Source organism: Dreissena polymorpha, chromosome 7, assembly GCF_020536995.1.
Source record: "Dreissena polymorpha isolate Duluth1 chromosome 7, UMN_Dpol_1.0, whole genome shotgun sequence".
Classification (NCBI taxonomy): domain Eukaryota; kingdom Metazoa; phylum Mollusca; class Bivalvia; order Myida; family Dreissenidae; genus Dreissena; species Dreissena polymorpha.
In genome coordinates, this window is record NC_068361.1 from 69,402,316 (window position 1) to 69,422,415 (window position 20,100).

The 20,100-nt window shown below is 34.2% G+C and overlaps 1 protein-coding gene across 4 annotated transcripts in view; it reads right to left on the reverse strand.

Moving 5' to 3' along the window:
* Nucleotides 1–339: 339 nt before the first annotated feature.
* LOC127837684 (procathepsin L-like) overlaps nucleotides 340–20,100 on the reverse strand; it is a 54,942-nt gene continuing 35,181 nt past the window's right edge. For 2 of the 4 annotated variants that reach the window (XM_052364949.1, XM_052364948.1), the window contains exons 7-9: nucleotides 19,295–19,443; nucleotides 16,891–17,010; nucleotides 16,266–16,380 (exon numbers count right to left, since the gene is read on the reverse strand). In XM_052364949.1, coding sequence (XP_052220909.1) covers nucleotides 16,281–16,380; nucleotides 16,891–17,010; nucleotides 19,295–19,443 — 369 coding nt within the window. In that variant the 3' untranslated portion in view covers nucleotides 16,266–16,280. Of the gene's footprint in view, nucleotides 475–787; nucleotides 905–16,265; nucleotides 16,381–16,890; nucleotides 17,011–19,294; nucleotides 19,444–20,100 lie in introns of those variants that run through there. The other 2 variants (XM_052364953.1, XM_052364952.1) reach the window with 2 other exon arrangements.

The following is a 20,100-nucleotide window of genomic DNA, read 5'->3' on the forward strand; positions in this document are numbered from 1 at the left end:
AACTGTTTGTGGGTTACACAAACTAGTATGTTATCATCCATATCATACATTTGCCTAAAAGCAATACACCGTTTAATAAAAATAAACAACGTATTACGAATGTTCCATGTGAGTAAAATTTCAAATATTGGTATTAGAAACTGCGCCAACTAAGTAAGTGTGACGAGCATTATACCAGTGAAATATTTGCCTTGCAATATTATGCAGGTCATAAAAACTGATGTTTCGAAAACCCTACTTGCATATCATACATAACACGATGAATGTAAACTATATAAACAAGTATATATAAGTCCGTACACAAAATATAACACTTATATACAAGAGTATAGCTGACTCTACAGTTATTATAATGTTGCAGCTGACTTGACCATTTACAGTGTCGGATAGCTTGCAAATTTGCTCAGCCCACAGGTGTCGCCCTTGTCCTTGGCCATGAAGACGTACCCCTTGTCACCCCACGTGGTTCCCCAACTGAAATAAAAGCAGAAAACTATTTGTCGTCACATTTAAATATAAATCAAATATCCCATCTATCATCTGAAAATATAATTATATAGTTATTTATGTTACAGCCACAAATTTGGTTATTAAGAATACACGCATATATCAATCGAAAATATGTTAGTCTCACACTTTCAGTGATTTTTAGAAATATGAATATGTCGTTATATACAACAAACACATTTTATCTCACACAATTACAGCAGTGTTTGTATTAATTAAGGCTAACTAAAAAAACGAGCACGATCAAAGGGACACAATAAAATTCCTAATCTTTACGTACCTGTTTTTAATGATCATGTAGTTTCCAGAGGCGCTCCCGTAACCAACAGAAAGCATGGCGTGGTTCGGAACGTTGCCGTTGCAGTTCAGATTGTAATAAACCCCGTTTCTGTAGTACCTGCTAGTGGATATGTTAGATTGATGTATATTATATGAGTCGCGTTCTGGGAAAACTGGGCTAAATGCATGTGCGTAACGTGTCGTCCCAGATTAGCATGTGCAGTCAGGGACGACACTTTACGCCTAAATTGTATTTTTGCTAAGAAGAGACTTCATTTAAGCGAAAAATTTCATAAAAGCGGAAAATGCAGTTCGCACAGGCTAATCAGGGACGACACTTTACGCACATGCATTATGCCCAGTTTTCTCAAAACACGACTCATCTATAAATTATCAATTTGAAATATTACATTTAACGTTATAAGGCAGATAAGAAGTATTAGTTCAAAGCATCTTGATTACAACATTTAGGAGGAACCAAACAGAAACCCTGTTTACTAACAAGATGCATAACAAGAAATTGTTAGACGATAGCTGTTCTGATAAGCATAGCCAATTAACAAAAAACAAATATAAAGAGATGACGTTTTCTTACAAACGTGTGATCATTATAGTATAGGACACTTAAGAGGCTGATATAATGCTCACATGAAGCCTCAATGACAGTGGCAGTCAGCTGCCACTGTGATTGGTCCTACACTGGATAAGGAGCTGGCCAGGGAATGCTCGGACCTCCCCACGTTCTGGTATCCGCTAATTGAGGCCCCAATGCTATCTTTCTTGTGTCTGCAACTGTTGTCCTTAAAAAGGCGAACACAGGAATTTATCATCGGGCTTCTTTTTTACACATAAATCAGGCTTAAACCAGATTGCTAAAGGTTTAGGCTAAAGGTTGAATGGAACTTATTGGCAACTGAGTTACTTATTAAGGCTTTTAATAATCTGATCAATCGTCTGGGCGCCATATTTTCTGTTCTGGCAAATGCAGAAGCTATTGCTTTTACTGTGTTCTAATTAGCGCCTCAACTGAGTTAAAGGTAATGTTGTGAATCAGATAGATATGAATATAAGTTTCATGTCATTGGTATTCTGTTATTGCAGATAACCCAATATTGAGTATATTTACGCTTTGGTATCGCATATGTATGTTGTCAAACACAGACACAATACAATGATGTGTTTGAAAATGCATAGGGCAACAGTTTTTTTTCCAACTCATAATGAAGCTTTTGCTAGATTTGCTTGATCATGCTCATAATTAAATTTTATTTTCCACTATTCAGTTTGCTCAAAAGGAGACGACCATGTTCATACTTTATTAGTTAATCCTTTATTTGCGTATGAGGCTCGTATTTTTAGAGTGAGAATAATTTCCTTAACTATATTCGGTAATTAATAAAAACACACTACTAAACAAACGGCAAGTATTGTGTGTAAATCGTGTATTCCCCCTATCTCCAACTTACTCCTAAATCGTCTACATGTGTAATTGTTGTTAAATATTGCACCTACCTGTATTATTGACCTTTTGCATTTGTTTTGAAATATTGCACGTTTCTGATCAAAAGAGAATTATCTTCCCACAAGAATAACCAGCAAAATAATTTACATGATCTTTTTTTTGGGGCTTTCTTAAGATAAAGGAAACGGTTATAATGTTTTATGACCTGGTGGCGTTGATCTCTGCTTGATTGACCTGTAACGCGAGTAACCAACAAATGATCTTGGATAGTTCGGTGGTCAAAAACGGTCGTTTGATATTACACGGAAAAACACTAATATATTAAGATTTTTATGACCCTGTAAACTAAGTCTACCAACTTAAATGAACATGGAAATATGTAAAAGTGTTCTCTGTGTATTGACGTGTGGAAAACAGGTCAACGGGCAGAACGATTATTCTACCGACAAGCATGTGCAAAACAATATACACCACGTCTTCGAAAGGCGGGCAATCAAATATAATTTATAAAACATAAGTCTGATCTTTCCAATCCCTACACCGAATATTTAAACTTTTAATAATAAGAATGCTTGAAGTAGAAACTTATGACCAATTATATATACATATATGAATTAAACTTGTTAAATACATATTGTTGCAAATATTGTTACAAGTACCAAACATGTGTTTCGATTTAAGTTTCTATCATTTAACTATATTATTGAAGTGAAACAGTTCCAGATATTTCTGGTTTTTGATCTTCTAAATAGTCAAAAGCGCGCTCTAAAATAATTCAAATAAATCAACAATTGGAATCATGTATTGAACTGAACAATAATTGTGAAGAAACTCAAGCACGTACAGAACCAGAATACGGATAACACTGTTCGGTATTAACCCCCTTGGCATTGCGGATGTAGTTGAACGCGTTGTTCATCCAGCCTCCTCTGCAGCCCCAGTTTCCTGTCAATTTGATATGAATACGCATAGTTATACAATATGTTCACCAACCTAAGCCTTTTATGACATTGAATCCAGAAATGCAATTTTCAGCATTGACAGATTTACCATGTTTTTGAAATGTGATATTTACAACTGACTTATCAAGTTGCTTTATATGAAACTTACCGTGAAATGTGATCTTAAATATTTACTGATCAAAATTATCAACATGTTCTTGAAGATAATCCAACAATTAATGATTATATGATCTAATATAAAACACTTGCAGCACATATAATATTATTCTGAAAAACACAATATAAATATTTAGCATATGACAAAGAAAATTGACCTCAGTTTATGATCTACAAGCAGAGGCCTAGTTTGAGGCACGGTAAAGTAAATGTGACGAATGCTCCAAAGTAATATTAAAATCATTTGATCATTTTTTCGTCGAGCTATAACAAGAGAATTTAAGCCGCTGGAATTTAACCTATAAGAATTTTAACTTTAGGGTAGCTATCTAAATGGACAAATCCTACTTCTTGCTGCCCTACCATTTTGCTATACACTGTACTTTCCAAACGGTCATATAGCCTTTCTATATCGTACCATAGTTTCTGTTTGCACAGTCCACGAGATCCTGCTCGGACAGATCGGTTGTCCTCCCACGGTTCTTAACCATAATCGTTTCCAGTGACCCGAGGGCGGAGAATGCCCAGTACGAGCCACACACGCCCTGATATGACATCATCGTAGACTTGAAAGTACGACGTACATATCAGTAATACAATTACGTTTATGAAGAAGACCTGAAATAAAAAGGGTTATTGACATGGGCATGAATTAGGACTTCACGAACACCACAAAAACAACGTTCAACTTTTTGTGTTGAGATGACATTAAAATATGATATTGCGAATTAGCAGTCAAGACAAGTTTATGTTATAATCCTTAAATATTAGTTCTGAAAAAAATACACACAATGAAGGGTCATATATAGCGAAATATTTCTGAAATGACAGACCGATAACACAATAGTGTTATGCAATGACAACGCAACAGCGTTAAAAAGATAACATAGAAGTTCAAAGATCAAAAGTAAATTCGTGTTTTTTCTTATGAAGGAACTTGTATTGGTTTGTTTATTGTATCAAATCATGCAAACGTAATTCTGTTAAAGTACATTTAATTATGATTATTTATATACTTCTTTTTATGGACACTTCGATGTCAAACAGCTTTGGGCTTGCTTTTGGCAAAAAGTATACACTCTAGTTAAATGATTTGCATCTGCAATGGAGATTATACATAGCTATCAAATCAATTCATTTTTGTAAACAACGCTGCAGTTATGACAATAAAACCGTGGCATCCGAGCAACAAAACATTAATTCTTGGTGAATCAGCATCTATAATGAACACTTATAACGTTCGAAAGTCAAAATATCACGAAAGTGTCCTGAAAATCTATTTTGGCTGCATTACGTTTCTGGAATGCTATTTACAAATATTTTTTTATTAATAACACAAGATGTTAGCATATTTTAAGAACAACTGCGCATAATGACAAATGTAACATATGATAATACATATATTGAACACAATACATATATATGGTTATTGAAAATAATCAATATATCGTAGGTCATTCGAACTATAACTGTGATTTTACGGGTGTCACTACCCCTCGCTGTCTCCAATCGATTTCCAGATCGGCATTAGGATTGGGCTCTGTCAGAGCTTCCGGGTAGACTTCCACTCCCTCCTCGGGCACGATCAGACCCCGGAGCATCGTCTTCTCGAACTCGTCCTCCGCCTGGCGGGGGCGGTTGAAATTAAATTGAGTGGTCAAGTAACTGCTGGTTTGGTATTCATATTGGGATCTTATATAGAATAAAACATTCATATACACATATCTCTCTTCAGTATTTCTCAATAAAATGGATTGCTTTTTTTATAATTAATGTAGGTCTGACAACACCATTAAAAAAAAGATTATGCTCTTCCGTTGCATAGAGCATCACTATCTAGTTCAAATATTATATATACAATACATGCTGTGAGTACGCAACAATTTCAAAGGAAGTGTAAACACATATTATGTTACAGGAGTAAACGAGCTCATATATTAAGGATGTTTGTGAGCCTTAGTGAGCTTACTCTCACATTATATGAACGAGTTAAAGAGATTTATAATGATTGGGTAAGTAACGGCAATGTTTGTCAGATATTTTAAATTGATGTACACCATATATAAAACGTTGAATTATGTAGAAAATTTCACTTATAAATGTGCATTTAATACGAATAATAAGCAACTTAGAATCACTCATGTACGGAGGAAATGCGCATACTAATTAAGTATCTACCGTTAAACTGCAAGGAATTTAGACATGTAAACATGTAACGCTAGTATCGGATACAGCTTATCAAAATTTAATGTATTCTTTAATGTTTAAAACAATATGTGTTGGTGGTAGAACATCGATAAATGTATATAATTTACCATTATCTAGAATAGTATATATACACTTTTATAATTCATATCCCACTATAACTGTTTCTGTCATCCTACCATGTCTGCGAACTGATTCTCTCCGACTGTGTACGTCACCTCTCCCCTGTCATAGCGCAGGTTGTGGTCTCGTATGAACCGCAAAGTGTCCACATTCAGGAACATGTTAATCAATTTAATCAATAAGTGATGTCCGTCTGTTCACATTTTGGCATCTGTAAAATTCATCAATGGTTACAAACCGATGAAAATGTTTCAATTCCAAAAACAATTTATAAACAATCCTGATTATTAAGTTTAAATAAATATTGTGCCACGTATATAGCAAACACAAGAAAACAAGCGTCGACCAGCGGAATCCTTTTGTTGTAAACATGTCACAGAAATATATCAAATCTATCTAACAAAATACGCGTCTTTTATAAGCAAGCCAGTTTAAAAATGATTGGGCAATTATAAGTATATAAACACAAATGCGCATTGGTTTATACGTGAAATGTTAATGTGTACACACTTTTTATCGCGTCTGCATCATGAAACACATTTACTGACTATTATTTCTTCACGTTCTGCACAAAAGTGCATATATACATTTTCTTCTAATTTGGCCTTACTGGCAAATAAGTATTGGTAGTTGGTATTTAAGCCAACTTTTTGTTTATCAGATGATCGAGAGTTTGTCAAATATTTTGGCTTTCGCAATCGTTCTTTGGTTCAAAGACATACGATAAAAAACTGTTAGTATTTCCATACATATTTTTTTTTTAACAGCACTCATCTTTGTGAGTTCGCATTTAAAAAAATAAAATCCACACACACACAGCAGCACAAAATGTTGCGCGCCCAACAGATATAATCGTAAGTTTTGTGTTTCCCATAAAGGTACACCGCGCGATAAACACATGCACGCAAGTCGCCGTTCATGATTCACGTCAGCGTTTTAGCAGAACTTCAGCAGTGTGAAGCTTATTTTAGGTATAGGTTAATATTGAATCAACCACAGGCCCTTTAAGTGAGTACCTCTTCTCCACTTTGTCCGCCTTGTCTATTTCCGCAAGCTATTTATCAGCTGCTTCATTAGCGCTTTACACGTGCTATTTTTAACCCTTTTATGCCTAGTGGACTCTCCCATCCTTGAAAATTGGATCAATTTATTTCCAAAATTAGGGTTGTCTAGTATATTCATTTCGATATTTAGAATATTTCTTACAGCAATTCCTTTAAAGCAAACAGCGCAGACCCTGATGAGACGCCGCATCATGTTTGCCAAGGCCTTTGTTCTAGTAGACGCTAGGCATAAATGGGTTATTTTCAACGCACGTTGTTGCAGCGTCTAAGTACACTCTCCGAGATGTGTAATCCCCGTTGTATAAGTATATAGTGAGGAAAGAAGGTGCAATACAAGAAAGAAAATCAACAGTCATGGAGATAGTAGTTTTGGCAATTTACCTCGCAATTAACATTGGCATATTTAAGCCATTTAACAACGTGATTGTTTGTTGTTGAAATCCTATAAGAAAACAAATTATTTGAAACAATTTCAGACATCTTCACCCGTTTGTGTTTAAATATGAAATGTGTATATTCATTCGTAATTTTCTATTTTTATTTATTTATGTTCAGTGCAATCATAAATTTAGCCTCTGTATTGACAAGTAGCATATGTTGTAAATGCTGTATTTAGTTGAAAAAGTGACTAAGTAAATAATGAATGTTAACAATATTCGTTTGACTCAGTATGTTTAAACTGAACTAGAGTTTAACTATTGATGCGTATAAGTTAGTACCAATAAAAAAGAGGGTATATATATGTGTGTCTTGATAACTGCTAAGAATTGTGTGCTTGTATGACAAATTTCGGAAGCGTGCTTGTACCAATTGTTTATAACGATTCCCTTATAGTGTTTCATATGACTGCGCATATATGAGACGCGTTCTGAGAAAACTGGGCATTATGCATGTTCGTAAAGTGTCGTCCCAGATTAGCCTATTAGCCTATGCAGTCCGCATAGGCTAATCAGGGACGAAACTTTCCGTTTTATGGTACTTTTAGTTTCAAGGAAGTCCCTCCTTACCGAAAATCCAGTTTAGGCGGAAAGTGTCGTCCCTGATTAGCCTGTGCGGACTGCACAGGCTAATCTAGGAAGACACTTTGCGCACATGCATTATGCGCAGTTTTCTCAGAATACGACTTTATATTCTAAAGTAATACGATGGCAGTACAAAATGTTATTCGTCATACCATTTTCAAGTATTTTTTTTTAGTTTATAAATACACATTGAATATGTGTCATAAAGATGGTGCTAAAAACTAATGCTACTTATTCAAATTGTATCGAATTGTCAATATGTTGTATGATCTCTTAGTAAACGGTTTCAAGAATAAACACGAGCTTGTCACAGTAGTGGCAAATCCCCGCCGAAATGTGTTTGCTTGTATGACAACATTTGTTTTTGAGAGTAGAATAATATTTGTAAAACATGGCACCTGCGTCATCTATTTATATTTCAAGGATCTATTAGTTATATGGTGTTGGAGTTATGCTGTAGAGAATAAAATATATGGAAATGAAAGAAATGGAGGTAATTAAAAATAAAGACTATAAACATTTTCTGTTCTTGATCACTGTATTTTCCTTCAACTCATCTAATCATTGTACAGTGAATACTTCAGTGCTCAAATTAATATATTATTTTAAAATTAGATAAAGGAAAAAATTGAAAAGTTTAAATATTTACTATGAAATTAGATAAAATATAATTTAAAATTATAAATAATAAAAAAAATTAAAATTAAGGGAAATAAAAAACTGCGACCGAAAGAGTTATGGTTCATGTTCACCGCACTTCTCCTAGTTGCCATCTGTTTATATTTCTAGTTTCAAGTAAATTGCTTCAGTAGATTTAGAATTATGCTCCAGAAAAAAATTAAATTTGAAATTAAATAAAGGGAGATAATTAAAAAACTAAGTAGATAGAGTTATGGTTCTTAGCCACAGTACTTCTCCTACTTGCCATCTGTTTATATTTCAAGTTTCAAGTAAGTCCCTTTCGTAGATTTCGAGTTATGCTCCGGACAAAAAAATTATTTTGAAATTAAATAAAGGGAGATATTAAAAAAACTAAGGTAGATAGAGTTATGGTTCTTAGTCACTGCACTTCTCGTACTTGTCATCTGTTTATATTTTAAGTTTCAAGTAAATCCCGTCAGTAGATTTAAAGTTATGCTCCGGACACAAATTTACTCTGAAATTAAATAAAGGGAGATATTTAAAAAAACTAAGGTCGATAGAGTTATGGTTCTAAGTCACTGCACTTCTCCTAGTTGCCATCTGTTTATATTTTAAGTTAAAATAAATCCATTGAATATATTTGTAATCATGCTCTGGAAAAAGTTTTGGACGGAAAGACGGACGCACAAATGCACAGACGCACAGACGGACGAACAGACGGACGAAGACTATAGCTATATCCCCTCCGAATTGTTTTCGGCGGGGATAACAAGCACCATATTTAACATAATGTTTTAACGATTAATATGCAAAAATGATTTCGACAATATTGTGTAGATGTTAAAAGCTTTGCGAACGGAGTGGATACGAGAGCTACATACGGAGAGATTACATGTACCTACATCCTCTCCATATGCGCCCTATATTTTTATTAAATTATTACATTTTATTTGAGCTGTGCTCTGTGTAAAAGGGGTTTAATGAATGTATCATACCAGATTAGCCTGTGCAGTCCACACAGGCTAATCAGGGATGACACTTTCCTCTTTTATGATGTTTTTCGTTTCGAGAAAGTCTCTTCTCATCATAAATAAAGTTTTTGCGAACGTTACAGACTAATCTGGGACGAAACTGTACGCACATGCATTAAACCCCCTTTTTTCACAGAGCACGACTCATTTATACATATTGTATAGTCAGTGACAACATATCTAGATAGGGTAACTAATGTTCACTCAATAGCGTATTGGTTTTTAACTTTATCCTGGAACGACAAAATATTATTGACCCAAAAAATGCAAATAAAAAGTCACCACTGTTTTATTTTTTCTAGATAACAGACATTTGACTAGGCCAAACCACATGCTATAAAAGCAGAACAATGTTCAGGATTCTCTGGGAAATCCCTAAAATTAGAATTTGCGTTTTAAACATATCTATATCAAAGCACGTGTGATCTACTGGTAGTAATCCGTGTTGGTTTATATTTGGGCGGGAATTACATCGTAACAGAGATTGCGTTTGAGTTATATTTACGGAGACGGTACTAAACCGCTTTACAACCGTGCAAAGTTTTCGATGTACTTCAATGTTCCTCTTATGTGAAGTTGAGTTAATTTGGTCAATGACTTCAATATGTTATTAAACGGACATTTTCACAGATAACACAGATTCAAAAGTTAAGAATAGTGATGTATGAATACACAACAAGAGAGAAATCTAGCAAATTAATTATTTGAATGAATTTCTGACCAATTAATACTGACCTTCCTCGGCCGAAAAATTCCATTCTTTTTTCAGGAAGCGATGTAGACCGCAACACAAACATATCTAGCAGGAAACGCTAATATGGTTTTGCGTTTTGTCTTCGTAACTATGTTCAATGCGTCGGAAGTTTAATTTTTGAAAACCTTTTATACAGATAGTAATTTCTTTTTAGGGAATCACTAATAACAGACTCTTTACCGGCCAAAATGCATGAAAGCATTGAACACGGTCAGTCAATATCTATTTTGTAGTTATTAATCGTATGCGCTCAAAACAGTCAATGCATGCAGTAGATGTTGATAGATTTGAGATAAATCGTAAAATCCGTATAGTTACGTACCTCGTGTCGATTGTAGTATAGCAACGTGACTAGTATTGTATTCACACCGAGTTCGGACATACACATGATTGAATGAATGTCTTACAAATGAAATACGTTGTTGTCTCTTTCAGCGAAACGAACGTATTATTATTGCATTAAAGGGGCCTTTTGACAGATTTTGGCATTTTTTAACTTATTCATTAAATGCTTTATATCGATAAATGTAAACATTGGATCGTAAAAGCTCCAGTAAAAAATCAAGAATAAAATTTAAAAAAGGAAAAGAACATTGCCCGGACCAGGTTTCGAACCAGTGACCCCTGGAGTCCTGCCAGAGTCCTGAAGTAAAAACGCTTTAACCTACTGAGCTATTCCGCCGAGTACATATACATGAAGTATTTTATACCTTATATAAGCAATCTTCGTAGTTTCACAAAATTTAACGACAAAAACAGAACTCTCCAAATTATTCAATCGTTTCGCGTTGCAACGCTTTATAATTTTTAGGTTTTAAAATCGTCAAAAGATGAATATATTGGCTATATTAGACCATGGTAAATGTTCAGTATTACTGTTTCCTCACAAATATCATAACTAAAACGAAAATTTGCGAATCTGAAACAACTTTTTTCAATTTTGTCAATTTACCAAAGCGTGAAAAGATCCCTTTAAATTAAACGCCCCTTTAAAATACAAGGATTTAGTTTGTGTCAGATGTGCCTTTAATATCGGAAGGTCGTAATTAAACTTACTCACTGGCAAGGTGTGTGTTTACGGATGTAAATCTATAATGAGCCGTAATTATATGTAAATAGGGTCCAATAACGGAGTTAAATTCCCACAGAAAGTTGTAATGACAGCCCAGGCCCGTAGCCAGGGTTTTGAAAAGGGGATGCGAATTTTCCCGTCAACCACGGGAGGGGTGTCCCCCTCCTGCAATCGGATGGGGGGGGGGGAGGGAGGGTAGGAGGTCCTCACCCCTAGGAAATTTTGAAATTGAAACGTACAATCCTGCATTCTGGTGACTTTTTATTGGTATTTAGAGACTTGAGTTATAGAGCATTTTTATATGAAATTTCAATTTCATTGGCCATACTCAGTGACTAATTTACATGAATATGATATAACATACATGCATGTCCTCTACCGTTTCTCAATAACCACTATTTTATACGGTGTTTAACCCGACACTTGTATGCGCGTACACACTTTGTTTACATTTGCAACAACACAATAGAATGTAAAATCAACAATAAGAACGTTATAAAATATCATTATTATAATTTATTGGATTCTTGACAAAATTTGTTTATTTAACCATTCCAAAATTCAACCATTCATAAATCAAGCAAATTAAAAGAAATATTTGACTTTCTTTCAAAACAATTGTTTTACTGCTACTATGGATAGTACCAGAGGCCTAGCTAATAGTGTATTGTACAACAAACACTGAAAACAATACTGGGTCTTCAGTAATCTGCATCACTACTTAACAGAAATAAAAATGGCATAACTGGTTACTTTTTTAAAAAACTATTTTTAACAAATAAGTCATCTTCTCAGCGAATTTCAGAAACACATAACAATAAAGGCTTCATAAAGACCCTATAACCACAACCAGCTGGTCATATGGCTTCAAAGTCCTTAACAATGTATACCAGGACAATGAAGAAAGAAAGATGGACTTATTTGCACAGTATGCTCAAGTTCCGTCACAGTTAATGAATATTCAACGTTAACGTCCACCTGATCATTTGTTATAATGTTTTAAATTCATTATACCAACTGTTTAAGAGTAGGACATATTTCCTAATGTCAAATAGGGCATAAGTAAAACTGTGGAAAGTTCTGTATGTAGAGCTATTTTGGAAAAGACTTTATCGAGAAATTAATTATATGGTGACCTGTCGGTAGCCTGAGGAATTCAACATTATTGTAACGCTTAAATACGAAGACTCACTGGATTCCGGGGAAAAGATAAATAACCGTTTTGCGTCGAATAAAGTTGGGTGCAACTGATAGTAATGTTTTTTTACTCGACAACAAATATTGCGTACAAACGCACCCAACGCCACCCCTCCCCCCTGGCCTCGAGTATGCAGCCGAATAGAAGTTTTTCATGCGAGTAAGTTTACATGATAAACACAACGCACTGAAAGCACATCACGTAAGTCGTACCATTGACAGCGTCAAATCCCGACTAACACATGTATCAACAGTTGAAAAAATAGTGATACTCTGCCAATATCGTTAAATTGCGAATCTTACTGTCCAAAATACAAAATCGCATTTAACTATATAATGAGGTTATTCTAATTTGCTTTTGTGATGATAAGAGTATGAATGAATATTAATTAGTAATCAAGATTACATTATTTGCTTCAATGATCTAACTAAAGATATAAATATTCTTCGGTTGAAGCTTTATAGATATTTACACAACGGTAACAAAGGTAAGTAATCAGGAATAACTCAATACATTTAAGTTATGCATATCTTGTACTGTGAATGTATCTTGTTAAAACCTCCCACGAAATACGACATATTTATGATATTAATCCATAAAATATGGCTGTTTATATACAGTTACATATATTTATTTTGATGCAAATGACCAAGCCTAAAAAATCATCGCACGAAATATGAATGAAATATTTTACTGAACGTGCAAGTGAATTGTCATATCAAAATTGGACCTGTCTCGATTCAATTACAAATGCTAAAACAGCTTGGATATTATATTTTATAGCGTAAAAGTCACGATAAAGTGCAAATGTTTTTAAAAATAAACTATCGTATCACACGTTTAATAACGTTTGATAATAGTTTGATATGTATTTGTTTTGATCTAATCCTGAAGGTACAACGGTTAAAAAATAAAATTCATATGCGGCTTATGGTAGCGGTTCTCTCAATGCCGGACGCAAAGTATTTGACTGGCATTCATGAGACTCGGCAATCGTGTTTCGCTAGATGTGCATTTTTTAACTGTCGCCGTCCGTCCAAATTACGTCATTAACGTTCAAAAAGACGTCCAAGTGGCAAATTAGGTATTCATCGACACGGCCATGTGACTTCGTACAACGGCTGGACTGACGCCATTCGACGGAATTTGGTGAGCTCTACCAATGTGACACGTCGCAGACTTTACCTGTTATGACGTCAAAGTTACTTGAAGTTAAATTTAAAATAGTTTCACAGGAACCAGCTTGCGACTGAGGTGAAATATTAAGTGTGCAGAATTGCATACTGGTATTCTGAAAAGTCGCTTCAAAGAAGCCCTCGGAGTCAAAACTGGCAAAGCTCATAGATCATATTATTTATGAAACTTTTCATAGTTAATAACGTTTTCACTATAATGGTATTAATATGAATTTTCAAATTCCAGTGCTTTGATAGTTGATATGTAACATCAGATAGAGTCATTATTTGATTATGTTTGTTCAAATCATGTCACTGTGGGTTAAACGTGACCAAATGAATTATATAGACTTGTTGTAAAATTTCTATTTTCTAAAATCTAAAAAATCATTAGATTTTAACCCAGGAGAGCATAGGGACATGGCGAAGTACAATTAAAATAAATCTTTTAACGCGCAGTTTAAACACGGGCAATCAACACCGCGAAACACGTAATAGTGTTGTACACAATTTATTTAGATCATTCATTGAGGGTCAAAGCTCGCAACGCCCCAAGTGTCAATTGTGTAATATTGAATTAACTCATTTATGCCTAGTGGACTCTCCCATCGTTCTAAATTGGATCAATTTATTTCCAGAATTAGGGATGTCTAGTATATTTATTTCTATATTTAGAATATTTCTTACAAAAATTCCTTTAAGCAAAGGCGCAGACCCAGATGAGACGCCGAATCATGCGGTGTTTCATCTGAGTCTGCGCTGTTTGCCAAGGCCTTTTGTCTAGACGCTAGGCATAAATGGGTTAAGTAGCGTTCGTTTAAAACACTAATCGTGGATCGTCCATATTGTGTGCGTACAACCGAATATGAATATAAATTAATTTCCTTGTGGTAAAACCGAGTAAAACATATAACAATATTTGCTGCATTAGAACACGGTAAAGAGGTGTAATATTTGGAAATGTACATTTTTATAGCGTCTATCTAACAAGTGTGTTCAAATCTTTTCCTTATAGTGTAGAGATGGAGTGTTTTAATTTTACTTATGAAGCATAATTACTTAGAAAAAAATTCTCCGAACCGATCAATCACACATATTAAATATTTGTTTTGTGACATCATATTGTAGCCCTCTATAGACAGAAATCAAATAAAGCTCCTGGGTTAGAAATAAGTCATTAGTACAAATGAGAGCGAGCCAGATCTATCTTCAAAGAAATATCAAAATTATCTTGCGTTATCAGTTACATTATAAAGATGTGGATAAAATAAAAAACATTTTAGTTCAAGTTTTGATTATACATTTTAAATATTAACTTTCAAAGCGGAGATTGCCTATTAAATTACATACGTGAATTTTCAAGCGCAATGTTATTCGAGGACTTCTCTATTGATACATCAGTAAATCTAATCTGTTCTCTGATATGATATGTAAAAAGGATAACACACATAATGCACTTGTATTGAGGCCCTAATGCACACGTAATGAAATGTTCATAATAAAGAACAAACACACATTGACATGAACAATTTTAATACGTTTGAATCATATACCGCAAAGCGAGATTGTCACAGGAACTTTACAAAAATACTCTATATACTATAAATATATATGAGGAATACAACTGTCAAATTTAGTAAGTTAATGAGTGATTTGTTTGATTTAATGAAAATCCGTTGCCAAGTGTATAATTTTCTGAAAAAATACAAGTCTTGGATGTTGAAATACAGTTTATTTGTTGTAATTTTGCTTTTGTAAGCCAATGTTTTGCTATTTTTAAGAGCATGGTGTTGTATCCCTTGTGTATATGTGTACAATAAAGAGTATAAACGGAAAGTGTATATTTATAGAGTGACATTGCTTGGTGTGTATTCATATTATAATGTGGTTGACTGTTTAATTCACGTAGCCATTAGTAATTTTTGTCTTAACTGTCAAATAACGCAAGATATTACGGTTGTTATTTGGTAATTCTTTTTAATTTTACTAGTCGAAGAATTCCCCCATGGTCAAGGTGAATGATGGGCGTTATTGGCAAGTTTATTCATTGTCACATGATTCGTCCGTTGCAGTGGCGAAGTGCATTGAACAGAAAACTTTCCAATGGCTTTGTTTTGGTAACGAAAGAGAAATATGTTATAAACATTTTTTATTAATTAAATATTATACACGACTTATTATTCCTCGTCGTGCTTATAATACAACAAATAGTAGCTTAACAAAAACGGATACGACCGACTGTAATTACGCTTACAGTTACCTTTAATGTTGGTAAATCTTAAATAAAGAAGAACAAAAGATACGGCGTTTTTACAGATAAGCAATCAACTTTTATAGAAATCTCAAACAATTGAATTACAGATGCTCCATAAAAATGTTATAATGTTGGTACTTGAACCTGCGACAATACCGTTAGTGCGGCGAGCTTGATACAACTTGTTGTTCGCCTTGCAGTAATATGCAGGAAATAAATAGTGATTATCGGACACCCTGCTTACATATCATACATGACATGATGAATGTTTCACCAGATAAACAAAGAAGGTCATCAATAATTGACAGTTGAGAAGAAAACAGGCTAGATATGCCTGTAAAGTTTACAGCGTGTAGAAGCTAACTCGACACAATTTATAGTGTCGGATAGCTTGCAAACTTGCTCAGCCCACAGGTGTCGCCCTTGTCCTTGGCCATGTAGACGTATCCCTTGTCACCCCACGTGGTTCCCCAACTGAAATAAACGCAGAATACATTTTATCGTCATATTGCAAAATATTAATAAATTATTCCATATGCATATATAAATATGTATTCAACTTACATCCCAAAGACTACACATATGTGCAAATCAGCTATATGTCAACGTCTAATATTATTTATAATTTTTCAAAATATAAATATCTCGTAATTAACATATATGTTAAACTTAATACAATTGAATATACTATGAAAAAGCAATTTTCGAGGTCGATGAACATTGTCATAAATATGTATAATCATAAAGGATATTTCAAAAACTGTTTTTTAGGGTCAATGCAAAAACAATTATTTATCATTTGCAAAGTTGTTGACGTGTCAGAAAATAGACTTACGCGGGAAAAGGCGATAATTAATTTTAATAAAATGGTCACCGCATTAATAACTGACATATAAAGCGATTATTGTAAATATGGCAAATAAACTTATCGTTGAGCTAGCGAGGTGTTTCGGATAACATATAATTCTTATTTACTATACGTACCTGTTCTTAATGATCCAGTAGTTTCCAGCTGAGCTGTTTACATACCCAACAGCGACCATGGCGTGGGTCGGAAGGTTGCTGTTGCAGTTCGGGTTGTAATAAATCCCGTTTCTGAAGGACCTGCCGACGGATATATTGATGGTTTTTATATCAATCATCTTAAATATTAGATAAGAAAGTCATCTGAGGCCACATCACCATGAAAACAAACGTTAGAAACACAACACAATCCCGTTTACTGACAATATACGATTTGTTTGAACGCGATATTATCACCAATACGCTTTGACAAGGTTTGGATATTTTTTTCTAATTTAACAAATCATAGTGTGGACAGGTAAATGAACGGTTAATGGACGTTTTCGCATTATATTATAGACAAGATCTAATACTGATATGATGCTCAAATGGCGAATTATTTAGACGTTGCCACATTATATTATCATCCAATTACCATGAGTCGAGCGGTTAAGGAAACAACTAAAATACTTTTTGAATTAATTCAAACAATGCCGCAATAAACGATGTACCTTTAAAGATTAATTTCATTCCCGTTCAACCCATGTCAAAATTGTTTCTATTACAGGGTGTTTACGCAAAGCCGATAGTTCCATACACACCCGCAAATGACATACACTACGTGCGTTGTTTACCTTGAGTCGAGAGGTCACATCCTAAAAGCGAGAGTACTCGATTGCAATAGGCAGGAGGTCAACACAACTTCGAAAATTCGATTCACTGAACAAATTTAGAGAAACTGAAAGATTAATTTAACTTTTTTTATAACTTCTTTTTACCATTAAACACGTTTCTGTTTAATCGGACGATCTTCTTTTGAGCAACATTGACACGAAAAAGTGCTCAAAAATCGAAAAAGAAATAACGTTTGCAATTTGTCAGTAAAAATTTCGGCATATATGTTACTATTAAAAGATTTGATAAAAATATCATCCAATCGGGACAGGGTTTACCCACTGAATGTGTGTATATAGGCATGTAACCTATTTTCGCGATGTGCGTGCACAGATTGTTCCATGCAACATTTTCTGGGAATCGTGAAACAATACAAGAATTTTCATTAAAATAAATCAAATACATAATAGTGTTGTGTTAACACTAGCGCAGTGGTCTGCAATTTATGTACACGTTTAATGAAGAGAATCGAAAAAATGCACGGAATAGGCATACATTTGGATTATTTCAGTTGAAGTAAAAAATTTAAATACAATTCAATTGGTTTTTTCCTTGTTTTAGTCGTGTCTTTAATTATTTTCAAGCATAGTAATGTTAGTAAAACAAAATACTCGGAGCGCAAGCGTGTGACATCATCACGAGAGCCGCGTTCTTAATGTCAACAAAGAGATCTAAATTAGGTTATGCTCGAAATAAGGGAATCGTACGATATGGAACAATTCTTATGCTGCTATAGTGTTCACATGGCGAACATTTTATGGATGTTTTCGCAATGCAGTATACAAAAATTTTAATGCTGATATGTTGCTCACATGGCGAACTATAATAATTTATTGACGTTTTATAATCATCTTATAGAACAGTTCTAATGCTGATGTGGTGCTCACATTGCGAACATTTCATAGAAGTTTTCTCATTACATTATAGAACAGTTCTAATGCATATATGGTTCTCACATGGCGAATATTTTATTGACGTGTTCTCATTACATTATAGAACAATTCTAATGCTGATGTGGTGCTCAAATGGCGAACATTGTAAAGACGTGTTCTCATTACATTATAAAACAGTTCTAATGCTAATGTGGTGCTCAAATGGCGAACATTGTAAAGTCATGTTCTCATCACATTATAGTGAAGTTCTGATGCTGACATGGTGCTCAAAGGCGAACATTTTAAAGTAGTGTTCTCAACACATTATAGAACAGTTCTAATGCTTATGTGGTGCTCTAATAGCGAACATTTTATATACGGTTTCTTATGATATTATAGAACAGTCCCGATATGATATGATGCTAAAATGGCGAACATTTTAAAGACGTGTTCTCATAAGCTTATAGAACAGTTCTGATGCTGAAATGGTGCTCAAATGACGAACATTTTATATACGGTTTCTTATAATAATATAGAACAGTTCCGATATGATATGGTGCTCAAATGGCGAACATTTTATACACGATTTCTTATGATATTATAGAACAGTTCTGATGCTGACATGGTGCTCAACTGGCGAAAATTTTATATACGGTTTATTATAATATTATATAACAGTTCCGATATGATATGGTGTTCACATGGCAAACATTTTATAGGCGGTTTCTTATAGCATTATATAATAGTTCTGATGCTTATATGGTGCTCAAAAGGCGAACATGTTATAGACGTTTTCTCAATACAGTATTGAACAGTTCTAATGCTGATTTGATGCTTACTTGAAGCCTCGATCGCTGCAGTCAGCTGTCACTGTGATTGGTCCTACACTGGATAATGAGCTGGCCAGGGAATGCTCAGACTTCCCCACATTCTGGTACCCGCTAATTGAGGCCCCAATGCAATCTCTTCGATAAGCACACCTGCCATCCTTAACAAAAAACTTTTAAAATTAACCCGGGCGTTATAAATCGTATTGCTTAAATTTTAGGTTGAATGTTAATTATTGGCCACTGAAGTAATTATTAAGGTTGGTGATAATATGATTAATCGTCATGGAGCAATATTATTTAACGTAACGTTATAAAAGCTTTGATGGCAACCCTTAAAGCTCTTCTTTATTAAAAAACACTAGATATTGCATATATTTGGGGGACACACATTTTTCGTGGGTCAGTATTGAATGATGCGCGTTTATACATTTATATCAGAAACGACAATCTCGTATATAAAATCACACTGTGAGAACAATTGTTTAGAAAGATTTCCCGTAAACAGATATGATAAGATTTGGTGTAAACATTATCATACAATAAAAGCAAAGCATTAAACATTCTATAATTCAACTTAAAACTATTATTGAAAAGAAGGAAGATCAACACATATTTCTTGCTTAATTATTCTTTTATACACATTTTTTTCCAAACGAGTATTACGCAAACCATGACAGTTTTCGCAAGGATGGCAACCGTAATTCTGGTCGCAGAACCAGAACTAGGTGCAGAACCTAAATTCTGGTCGCTCTCTGTCTGCATAGACACATGCAGAACTTATAACCTTCACTTTGTTTACATTAGTCCGTCCCCTG